Below are 12742 nucleotides of genomic sequence, written 5' to 3' on the forward strand. Positions count from 1 at the left end.
AGGTTGGATGGACACGTCCACCATGATGTGTTAGATTGTGAAGACAATATTTGTATACTGCAAAAAAATCCTTCTTGTCTCGTCCTGAGGAAGCCCAACGGCGAAATGCGTAGGCGACTTCAAAAGATTTGTTCATAATTAATCAATTATTTTTTAATAAAATTTATGTTTTTTATTGAATTTCTATCTGTGCTGTAAAATAATTTTTCTATTTTTGTAATAAATATATTTTAGACAGACATACTTCCGTCTTGCCTCAAAGTCCGACCACCACTCACTTCAGTGATTGTGTTTTTTCTTGTTTCTACCCCTAAAGCTCAGAATTTGTGTCATAAGTGGGAAACCACCTTATGCCCATGATGTGAAAAGGTATGTTGGTACATTCGTGCATATGATGTGGAGGTGTCCCAAGTTGGTTAGCTATTGGACCGTAGTCCTGAATACTATTAACAAAGTGTTCAGAACTAAATGTTCTGATTGAGTCTAGATATGTGTATTGGGGTGGTTAGATGGAGAGTTTTATATTCCTCAGATGTATACAGCGATTATCCATTTGCTGTATATAGCGCAAAAGTTGATAGTGACGAAATTGATTCCCATGGCTCCCCCAACTTAATCTTTGTGGGTAAAGTCAGTGAATGAAGTCTTACAAAGAGAACATGTGGTTTACCAATAGAGGCTGCCCAGATACATTTTTGAAACACTGGGGCAAAATGGTTAAACACTCCAGAGTTGATCCCGAATATTTAGAGATAGGTTGTTCGGGTGTAGCACAAAAACAGACTTTACTATTTATTTTTTAGTTATTGTGGGAGGGAATAAAATGCACAAGCAGATGAGTGAGTGAGAAACTTATATAGCGCAGCACATGCGAACTGAATCGCCTCTGGGGGTTCAAGTCTATGGAAACTAATAGATAGATTTTTATTTTTAAATATTCACATATTAAAAAAGGGGTGACAAGATACAGATTACACAAGGTTACAATGCTCATTTAATACCAAATGGAATATGAGAAGTTGGAGGATCTCTCAGAAATTGAGTCATAAAAGTATAGTATATATTTATAACATTTGTAAGTTATAAGGGTTTTAGAAGGTTTATTTAGAACTTAAATATTCACTATGTTAATGGAATGTCTAACCTAGGGGTGCCCAACCTTTTGAAGCGCGAGGGCCACTTAAGCGACTTGTAACTGGTCGCAGGGCACAATGAGCAGAGCTGGCGGATGGCAGGTTCGTGTCCGCTCTGCGTATGCAGAGCGGACAAAACCCACTATACTTTTTTTTGCAGATCGGATTGGAGGACTGACCATATGAAAGGGGCCCATGGCTGCTTTCACACTGATGCAACGCAGTGTACCTTTAGCTTTCCTGCACTTTGTAATAGGACTTCTATTATATTCTGCAGATTTGGTGCACTTTTAGAAAGCACACCAAACTCGCAGGTAACAAAAGTTTAAGGCTCAGTGTAGTTAACCCACAGATGCACTGCTCTGCATCTGTGGATCAGTTTGGAAGCAGTCCAGTAACCACTGCAGAACAGATATGCCCATACATACGCTGCGATTTTAGTAATAAACTGACCTTTAATAACAGTATTCTATTCCATCCCAGAGCAGGGAGGTCATAGGCCACATTGGAGGGCTCCGTGGGCCACATGTGCCCCCGGTTGGGCACCCCTGGTCTAACCATTAAGATAACTGGAGACAAGAGTTTTGTTCACGTGTGAATGCATGGTGTAAAAAAGGTACCTAAGCTCCTCTAACAAACTTCAATAATTAAACACATTTTGTATAAGGGCTACAGTTTTATACATTTTGAGATCCAATACCTTGTTACTCACATTTAGGTGGTCCTGCCTTTGATTCTTTCGGATCTTTTCCAAGATGGCAAGATTTTCTTTTTCAATGCCTTCGTCCTCTGACTTCTTGCCATCGACTGGCTCTTCCTCCTTCATGTCGTAATGATCAAGATCTTCGATATCCTAAAAAAAAAAAAAAAAAAAAAAAAAAAAATGTATATTATACATACATACATACATACATACATACATACATTGTATGCTATGTGCTTGCACTGGAAAACAAATGTAGGCGGTCCCACATTTCCATGCGTTAAGGTGCGTCACAGCCTATTCATTTTGAATAGATTGCCTAAAGCAACAGGCCAACACAAAAGTGGAGCAATGCATGTAAATATGCCCTTTTAATGAGCAATACTATCCCAAAATATGGATAGAAAAATAAATCAGTTAATTAATAAATTCAGTTAATGCACACAGGTTAAAAAAAGTAGCTGAGAACATAAAATGTTAGACACTTTCTAATACAGTTATAACTACGCAGGTACCATTGGATATGATCACCACCAGATCAGCAAGTTGCAGGCCCCAATATGAAAAAAAAAAAAAAAAAAAAAAAAAAGGGCTCAATGCTGCCAGTACCATCTGACCACTGTATCCAATCACAGCAGGTCACACGGACAGTTGTAAACCATGGATGGCTTCTTTCAAGCCGTACAATTGTGTTGCTAGCTGTGATTGGTCAGTGATCATACATATGGTACAGAGTGGGCCAATCACAGCCTGTAATTTTTTCACCATACTGTCACCAGTCAGTGTCCCTGATCACCACCACACCAGTTATACAATGCTGTACTGCACTGGTGACCAGGCCATTTTTTGCAATACAGCACTGCGTCAGATTAACTGACAATTGCATTTACAATCATACAACGCTGTACCCAAACAAAATTGACGTCCTTTTATTTCCCCACAAATAGAGCTTTTTGGTGGCATTTGATCACCTCTGCGGTTTTTATTTTTTTGCGCTATAAAACAAGAGCAACAAATGTGAAGAGAAGAAAAAAAAAAAAAGTAGAATACATAACACGCAAGAAGTGTATATTGATTGGTTTGCGTAAAAGTTATAACGTCTACAAAATAGATTTATGGCATTTTTATAAATTTTTGTTTTTACTAGTAATGGCGGATGCAATATTGCGGCGGAACGGATCGGACACTTTTTTGGGACCATTGACAGTTATACAGCGATAAGAACCAAAAAATAGCCACTGGTTACTGTATCATAAGTGTCACTGGCATGGAAGGGGTTAACACTAGGGGGCAATCAGGGGGTTAACTGTCTGAGGGAGCGATTCTAACTGTGGGGGGATGGGACTGAGAAGGAGACCGATCGTTGTTCATACTTTGTATGAACGCCAGATCAGTCTTCTCTCCCCCGACAGCATCGAGAGCTGTCTGACAGATCTCCATCCCGTCTCTCAGGAGCGATTGCGCGTCCCCCTAGGGCAGTGATGGCAAACCTTGGCACCCCAGATGTTTTGGAACTACATTTCCCATGATGCTCAACTACACTGCAAAGTGCATGAGCATCATGGGAAATGTAGTTCCAAAACATCTGGGGTGCCAAGGTTCGCCATCACTGCCCTAGGGCAACCGATGTATACCTACGGCAATTTGCCCAGGCGAGCCAACCTGCCGCAGTAGAAATGCGGCAGCTGGTTGTCTAGTGGTCAATTTATTAATTTTCCTAAAAATGACCAAAATTTACAACTTCAAAAACTTGGAATGCCTCTTACTAAATGGCTTGGACCGTCTACAAAAATGGGTGATTTGGCGGATGTTTGTACTGTCCTTACATTTTTGGGCATCAAGAAATGATAGTCCGTCAGTACATCAGGATTGAAACATTTTCAGATAAGCACCATAGTTTGTGGGACTGTATAATTTTCCTACAGACTAAATATACACACATTTGGGTTATTTAAAAAAAAGTGTAGCAGATTGCCTTTCTATGGTGTGAACTGGCTAAAAATGTAGTCTGGATGCATTCCAGATGCTTTCCTACATGCACATTTTTTGTGTGGCGCAGTGCATTTTTTTACCCCCTTTTTTGTTAAAGAGGGGGTTCACCCTATAACATTTTTTTTTTCTAGCATTAAATTAAGCATAGTAGCGCGAGCTACAGTATGCCTTTATTTTTTTTGCACCGTACTCACTGTTTAATCCTATAGTGAAGATTCAGACTCCCCGCGGGGAATGGGCGTTCCTATCCAGAGGGAAGATGATTGACGGCCGGCTCTGGCGCGTCACGCTTCTCCGGAAATAGGACTTGGCTCTTCACGGCGCCTGCGCCTAGTCTGTGCGCAGGCGCCGTATAGCTCCGTGAAGAGCCGAGACCTACTCCGGCTATCTTCGGGGAGCGTGACGTGCCACAGCCGGCCGTCAATCATCTTCCCTCTGGATAGGAACGCCCATTCCCCACGGGGAGTCTGAATCTTCACTATAGGATTAAACAGTGAGTACTGGGGGAAATAAAATAAAGGCATACTGTAGCTCGCGCTACTATGCTTAATTTAATGCTAGAATGTTGTTATTGAGGGTGAACCACCGCTTTAAGCGAAAGTTCCACTTGTGTCAAGTCTCCGCTTTGTCTCCTCCCCCCTCTGGTTCCACATTTGGCACCTCTCCAGGGGGTACTTGTTTGACAGGAACCCTGTTCCCACTTCTGTCGAACCTCCCTGCAGCAAAGGTACATCAGAAGTCTGGCCCCCTCCTCCTCCCTCCCCTACTGTTGGGCCAGTAGGAGACAAACATCTGCTCCGACTGGACATCACTGACGCCAGGACAGGCAAGTGTCCTAATATTAGAAGTCAGCAGCTAAAGTATGTGTAGAACTCAGCTTTTACCTTGAATAAGGCCGTGTATTCCAGTGCATTTTTTATTCAATTTACCACTTTCAAGCACAGTCCAGAACAAATGCAGCATGTTCTTTTTTTTCTGGAACACCCTGGAACCGACTGCACTGGTGTGAACCAAGCCACTGGAAATCATAACTTTCTATCCATGCATTTTTGATGCAGGAAAAAAAAAAAAACAAAAAAAAAAAACCCACACACGTGGTGTGAAGTGGCCCTAAATTAGATGCTGAAGATGAACACCACTTATCTCTCCATCCCATCTCCACTCATTCAATGCTACAAAAAGTGCCGTGGTTTCATCCGCCCACCTCTTCATGTTTACAAGACAAAGGTCAGCAGAAGAAAACACAATGTACAGTGGGGTGCAAGCATCTGGAAGCATGTTGGATGCAGAAGATTCTTTGGCCATCATAAGAAGCGCTTTGAGATATTCATATTAAAATTTACCAGTTTCATATTTCTTACCTCTCCCATGTCTTCCTCCTCTTCCTCTTCAGACGTGACTTCCTCTGTTGTGCCATTCTGCAAAAAATAAAAAACCTGAGCAAGTTTTTTTTAAGCTGGCACACAAAATAAATAGGTAAAAACTAGCTCACAGTACTTTCTGTAATAAATTCTATGCAAAGTGTTTCGAAAGCTAAACCTTTGCAACAAAATTAAATCAATGGATATACACAGCAATGCAAAATCTTTAAAGGGGTGGTTCCCCCTAAAACACATTGCTAACAATAGATTCGTAAGACCCGTTACACTGCGGGTAGGCTGGCTTTTTTTTTTTTTTTTTTTTAGTACATACCGATATCTCCCCGTCTCGTTCCTTGTCGGTGGGCGTTCCTAGTTGATTGACGTTCCTCGGACGGGCGCGTACGTGACGTCACGACTTTCCGAAAGAAGCCGAACGTCGCTGCGCATGCGCCGTATAGAGCCGACTCTATACGGCGCATGCGCAGCGACGTTCGGCTTCTTTCGGAAAGTCGTGACGTCACGTACGCGCCCGTCCGAGGAACGTCAATCAACTAGTTCCGCCCACCGCCTAGGGACGAGACGGGGAGATCTCGGTATGTACGAATAAAAAAAAAAAAAAAAAAAGCCAGCCTACCCGCAGTGTAACGGGTCTTACGAATCTATTGTTAGAAATTAGTTTTAGGGGGAACCACCACTTTAAGCAGTTGTGTTCATCATTCAAGGTATAGGGGTCTAAACTGCCACCACCCTTTACCAAAACTAAACTCATAGTATTCAGTGAAAAACAAACATCTGAACTCCTTGAAACTAGTTTCCTGCAGTAATTTGCCCCAAAATATGACCTGATCCTCCATCTAAAATCACAAGAGACAAAATGCATTGTACTCAAGCTGATAAAAACACAAACAATTCAAATGTTTCTCATCTTTTTTGAATGCGCCCATTAAACATTAAGTACTGGAAGAAAAACTGAACTCTTGGCGTTCCTAGCTAGTCGAACCTTCTTAGGCAGCAATAACTTCAAGCAAGCGCTTCCAGTAGCTCCAGATCAGACCTGCACATCGCTCAGGAGGAATTTTTGACCATTCCTCTACACAAAACGCATTTAGCTCAGACACAGCTATAGGATATCTGGAGTTCGGCTCTCGAGGGCCTTCCACAGCATCTCTATGGGGTTATCGCCTCAGACGAAACTAGTAAGGCGGAGCCTACACACATACATCACTAAAGGAGTAGTGGAACGCAGGTGATGCGCATGCAGCGACCACTTGTGCTTGCTCGTTTACATTGTGTATGTTCCGCTGTACACATTTTTAGTAGATTTTAGCCTGTATAGTGGCTTGTGCTGACATTTTTATTAAAATAAAGAGCAACGTTTATACTACACCATGGGAACCTTCTGATTTTTATTTTTGAGGACTTCCCAGCGTCTAGCCCTCCTTGGAGCGAGTTGGAGAGGAGGATCTGAGAGGTCGGACGAGGAGCTTTGGTGTGAATCCACCTGTTATGCCAGGGCTCGACAAAATCCGGGCGCCTGGTCGCAATTGCGACAAGAAATTGTGACCTGGTGCCCGGGGGAAGCTTAGGCCTGCAGAAGGCCACAGCCTCAATTACCGGCCGGTGCAGCGCACGGAGACACAGAATCCTGTGTCTCCGTGCGCCCCCTACCTCCCGCGATCGCAGCGGGCCGGCAATCGCAGCGGGCCGGTAATTGAGGCCGTGGCTTTGCGGCCTTTTGCGGGCCTAAGCTTCCTTTTGTGATCTGGCACCATCTTGTGGTGGGCGTTGGCAAGGAAAACCGTGAACAGCACATTAGAACTGCTGTTTTACTTGTAATGCCATCTCCTTCCCTCTAATTAGAACCCCAAAACATTGTATATATATTTTTTATTCTAACACCCTAGAGAATAAAATGGCGGTCGTTGCAATACTTTGTCACGCCGTATTTGCGCAGCGGTCTTACAAGCGCACTTTTTTGGGGGGAAAAAAAATACACTTTAATTAAAAAATAAAACAGTAAAGTTAGCCCAATTTTTTTTTATATTGTGAAAGATAATGTTACGCAAAGTAAATTGATACCCAACATGTCACGCTTCAAAATTGCGTCCGCTCGTGGAATGGCGACAAACTTTTACCCTTTAAAATCTCCATAGGCGACGTTTAAAAAATGTCTACAGGTTGCATGTTTTGAGTTACAGAGGAGGTCTGGGGCTAGAATTATTGCTCTCGCTCTACCAATAGCTCACATGTGTGGTTTGAATACCATTTACATATGCGGGCGCTACTCACGGATGCGTTCGCTTCTGCGCGCGAGCTTGCTGGGACGGGGCGCATTTTCTGTCTCCAAACCTTTTTAGCTGGCTCCTAGATTCCAAGCAAATTTGTCAAACCCTGTGTTATGCCGTCTGCCCCTGCAGGGGTGTCGAGATCTGGTGGGGACTCACCATAGTCACTTGATTGTACCCCATCACTACGGAGAACCCAGCACTGGTTTCCGAACATCTCCTGTACAGCCCTACCAACCCTACCTGCTAGGAGAAATCGTATCCTGGTTCTGCTGGATCGACCCTGGACTTTATCCTTCTAGCTTTTAATTTAGGCATGTACCACATGAACTAATCAAGAGGTGGCTACTAGCACCTCTTTTACAATTATACACTTGGACTGGTACCTGTTATATGGTTTATAACCGGATATACATATCTTGTGTTATTTATGTAGTAATTACACTTTGACACCATTCACACTTGGTTACCTACTTGAGGTGGCCAAACTACCACATTAAATATTAGAGTTTATCTACAACATATAATTCATTCAGACACTACTTAGTGTCCACACACTTGTTTTTTCTCTTGGATTTACACTGCGTGAACACTCGCTGATCTGATACCTACTTTCTGGTTGATCATATTTAAATTTATTTGCTTAAATTTTGAGCTCACATTTAGGTAGCACCACTACCCCGCTTTACTCTTGTCCTCCCTTGGGAGTATTTTAGGGGGGCTCTAACTGATTAGCACACAAGCGCCGACTTTATATAACCATTTTTCTATGGTGTTGAGGTCTGGACTGACTAGGCCACTATAAAAAGGCTCATTTTGTTTTTCTGAAGCCAGTCGGTGGTGGATTTACTTCAATGCTTGGGGCAATTGTCCTGTTGTATAACCCAACTGCTAATAAACTTCAGCTGGTGGACAGCCCCCCTGACATTATCCTGTAGAATATTCTGGTATGGAATTAAATTTCCCCTCAATGATGGAAAGTAGTCCAGACCCTGAGGCAGTGAATCAAGCTCAAATCAAGTTGTGTCTTCCATCATACCTCACTGTTGGGATGTTGGCAAGCTGCGCTTTGTTTGCACAATAGATAGTGCCGAGTATTCTTCCAAAACAATTTGACTTATTTCATCAGTCCACAAAAGACATTTTCCCAGGGTACTCTTTGGCAAACTTCAGCTAGGCAGTCATTTATTTTTTGAGAACGGCAGCTTCCCTCCGTGGTGTTCTGCTATGGATACTTTGCCTTTTCAAAGGCTTGCGTAAGGAAGACTCATGTACAGGCATGATTGCCAGTACCAGTGATGTCTTCAAGCATTGTGGGCGGTTCTTTACCTCAATGAGGATTCTGCGTTGGGCCTTGGGAATCCTGACTGGGCACCACTAAGAGTGTAGCCACAGTACTAAATGATCGACTGATGGATGCCTAAACACAGATTGCCTTGTATTGCTTGCCAGCCTTAAGCAGATCAACTACTCTTGATTGCAAGTCTTCAGTCTGCAAGACATTGCTATTCATAAGAAGCATCCACTGATGTGACCAATCTTAACATGTTTAAGTGTCTTCGCAAAGTAGCTCTAAGGCTGGGTTCACACTACTACACTACTTTCATCCTACTTTGCTCTGTGTTCAATGTTTCCCTATGAGAGCGTCTTGTAGCGTCCTACACAAGTCGGTCCGACTTTGAAAATGCTCCCTGTACTACTTTTGGTCCTACATTGATCCTACTTCAGGCCCATTGAATAACATTGAAGTCGGACCAAAGTAGTATCCTGTTCATGAAAGTAGGATGGATGTAGGACCAATGTAGGATAAATGTAGGACCAATGTAGCAGAGCAAAGTAGGATGAAAGTAGTGTAGTAGTGTGAACCCAGCCTTAAGCACACCTCCAAAAGGAATTTCATAATTGGACAGCAGGTGTGCAAACTGACTCCAATTAGTTTTTATTGAAGCAATTAGTCTATGGGTCTACCTTTTTCCCCTCCAGGACTGTGAATGTTTAACGGCTTGCCAACAAGCGCACGACTGTATACGTCGACAGCATGGCACGGACAGGCAGAAGGACTTTTATATACACGTCCCCTTTAAGAAGCCAGCATTGTGGGCGCGCCCGCCGGGAGCTCCGTGACTTCCTAGTGACAGGACAGTGTACACAGCTTCCTGTAATCGGAGGCTGTGATCACTGTAGTGTCACAGTAAGCCCATCCCCCCCTACAGTTATAACACGTCCCTAGGCACACTTAACCCCTTCAGCCCCACCTAGTGATTAACCCCTTTACTGCCCCTTTCATTGCCACAGTAATCAGTGCATTTTTATAGCACCGATCGCTGTAAAAAGTACAATGGTCCCAAAAATGTGTCAAAAGTGTCCGATGAGTCAGCCATGTCGCAGTCACGATAATAAAAAAAAAAAAAAAAAAAATTTTTTTATATATTATATATTATATATATATATATATATATATATATATATATATATATATATATATATATATATATATATATATATATATATATATATATATGCCATAAAACTATCCCCTTTTGTAGACGTTATAACTTTTGCGCAAACTGATCAATAGACGCTTATTGCGATTTTTACCAAAATGATGAAGAATTTGTATCGGCCTAAACTGAGGGAAATTTTTTTTTATATATTTTTTGGGGATAAAAAAAAAAAAAAAATAGCATTTTTTCCAGAATTGTTGCTCTGTTTTTGTTTATAGCGCAAAGAATAAAAACCGCAAGCGGTGGTGATCAAATACCACCAAAAGAAAGCTCTATTTGTGGTAAAAAAAAAAAATGTTTGGGAGCAACGTCGCACTGCAATTGTCAGTTAAAGCAACGCAGTGCCGAATTGCAAAAAGTGGCCTGTCATTGACTAGCAAAATGGTCCTGGGCTTAAGTGGTTAATAGGCATGTTCAATAAAAACAAAAAAAAAATTGAATTTTTGGGTGATCAGCTCAAGCCAATTTTATGGCAAATTAATCAGTAAATTCAAGGGGTTTCACATTTTTTCTTGCGCATCTTTTTTTGGTATCGTTTTGGTATCAATTCCTTGAAGATTGCTGCATTTATCATTTTCTCACATGACGGTTTAATTAGCACCAGGGTAAACGCAGAATCACCCATTTTTTCTTGCCACTGTATAACGCTACAGGGAACAGTCAGGGACTGGACAGAATACAGTAGATGGTCAGATTAGACATGCTGCAGGAGACATGCTGCAGGAGACATAGCGCAGAGATATGCAACACAAGACTGCCGATGCAGCCCCTTTACAAACCAATGTTCTGGCTCTTGATTACTGGCGGCTAGGGTCTCAGAACTGCAGGTTGGGCACCAGGGGCTCAGTGCATACATGTTCATCAAAATGCATCACACTTTTCTCATTGGTGCAGTATATTGCTACCATTAGACCTCTAGTCAGCTTGCAGATCCAATCAGATCCGTACTATAAATTAAACTTGCTGCCACCCCCATTCTAAGCCTATTCCAACTAACCGACAAAAAAGGAAAAAAAAAGGTCTATACATGCCAATGCCAAGAGTGATCTGGTCTGGTCACACGATTAGCTCCCAGCGCCTGATCCACAACCTTGTTGCACAAAGCCCGCACCCCATGATCAACTTGGATGCACAATGCTTGTGTGACAGATCTCCGATACCCTGTCTGGGCACCGCCACCAGACCCGTGTATCCTGTTCTCCAAATGCACCGGCAGACTAGCCATAACCCCGCCCCCCCCCCCCCCAATCACGAGGCAAACCACACAGGTGTTGAGGGTTAAACATACAAAGCATAAACTGTTTTAGGCTGGGTTCACACTACTACACTACTTTCATCCTACTTTGCTCTGCTACATTGGTCCTACATTGGTCCTACATCCATCCTACTTTCATGAACAGGATACTACTTTGGTCCGACTTCAATGATATTCAATGGGCCTGAAGTAGGATCAATGTAGGACCAAAAGTAGTACAGGGGGCATTTTCAAAGTCGGACCGACTTGTGTAGGACACTACAAGACGCTCTCATAGGGAAACATTGAACACAGAGCAAAGTAGGATGAAAGTAGTGTAGTAGTGTGAACCCAGCCTAAAGGACAAAACATCCACCTTTAAACAGCAAGGGACACTCCCCGTGTCAGCCTCGTCAGAGGGGTAGGGGACAAGGAAGAACCAATGGGAACCTGACACTTGTACATTCAAACAGAAACTACAGTTGATACACAAAAGGGGATTATGACAAGCAGGCAGTCCCTCTTTACACATTCCCTGCTGGGATGTGTCACCACACCTTTTGTCAACATGCCATGACATAACAGAATTAAACACAGTAACAAGAGAGGGAAGATTTGGAGAAGGGATGCAACTTGCATAGGGACATTACATTATCCCAACGCCATTTTGTCCTCAAGTCTCGTAGCCCCATGCTTTGGGCATACCACCATCTTTTAGACCCCTTTCACACTGAGCCACCCATAGCGGCGGCGGTAAAACTCCGCTATTTTTACCACCGACGCTATGGGCGGATTTGGGGCGCATTTCGGCCGCTAGCAGGGTGCTTTTAACCCTTTCTCGGCTGCTAGCGGGGGTTAAAACCGCCCGCAATGCGCTGCAGTGGCACATTGCCACGCTGTCCCATTGATTTCAATGGGCAGAAGCGGTAAACAGACTTTTTTTACCTTCCTGCTAGCGCAACACTCCAGTGTGAAAGCCCTCAGGCTTTCACACTGGAATGAATGGTGCAGCTGTTTGAGGGCTGATTGAAGGCACTATTTTTAGCAATATAGCGCCTGCAAAACGCCCTCAGTGTGAAAGGGGTCTTATATGCCTTTATCAGCTAAAAGTACATTGTTTGTGGAATAAAAGTATATATTTAGCCCAGCCGGGCCAATAGGTTTAAGTAGCCGGAAACGGCTCCACAAGTCCAGCCACAGATAATGCATTCACCCACAAATAGCCCTCCAAAATCTCCCTTTTTCTGCTAGGCCATAGTCTGTGGGTAGGAGGCCAGCCCACAGCCCCCTCCAAAACACAGCGACAGTGGGTTCTGTCACAGCTTGCATCTTAAATCACCTGCCTGCCTTCTCACACTACTGAACTAAGCCTTTTCGCACCATTTTGTTGACTCGCCCATCAACCCTCACACTAATACTATGATTAGGGTGCTCCTCAAGGCGTCTCAACAGGTCATGTTTTCAGGCTTTCCATTATTTTGCACAGGTGATTTTATCAGTTTTACTGCCTTAGTAATTACCACAGCCGTT

The 12742-nt window shown here is 43.0% G+C and overlaps 1 protein-coding gene across 2 annotated transcripts in view; it reads right to left on the bottom strand.

Moving 5' to 3' along the window:
* The window catches only part of UBE2Q2 (ubiquitin conjugating enzyme E2 Q2), a 48611-nt gene that overhangs the window by 17996 nt on the left and 17873 nt on the right, over positions 1-12742 (bottom strand). The window contains exons 4-5 of one of the 2 annotated variants that reach the window (XM_040343128.1): positions 5190-5246; positions 1834-1986 (exon numbers count right to left, since the gene is read on the bottom strand). In XM_040343128.1, coding sequence (XP_040199062.1) covers positions 1834-1986; positions 5190-5246 — 210 coding nt within the window. The remainder of the gene's footprint in view (positions 1-1833; positions 1987-5189; positions 5247-12742) is intronic. The other variant, XM_040343129.1, reaches the window with a different exon arrangement.

This window comes from Rana temporaria, chromosome 3, assembly GCF_905171775.1.
Source record: "Rana temporaria chromosome 3, aRanTem1.1, whole genome shotgun sequence".
In the NCBI taxonomy this organism is placed as follows: Eukaryota; Metazoa; Chordata; class Amphibia; order Anura; family Ranidae; genus Rana; species Rana temporaria.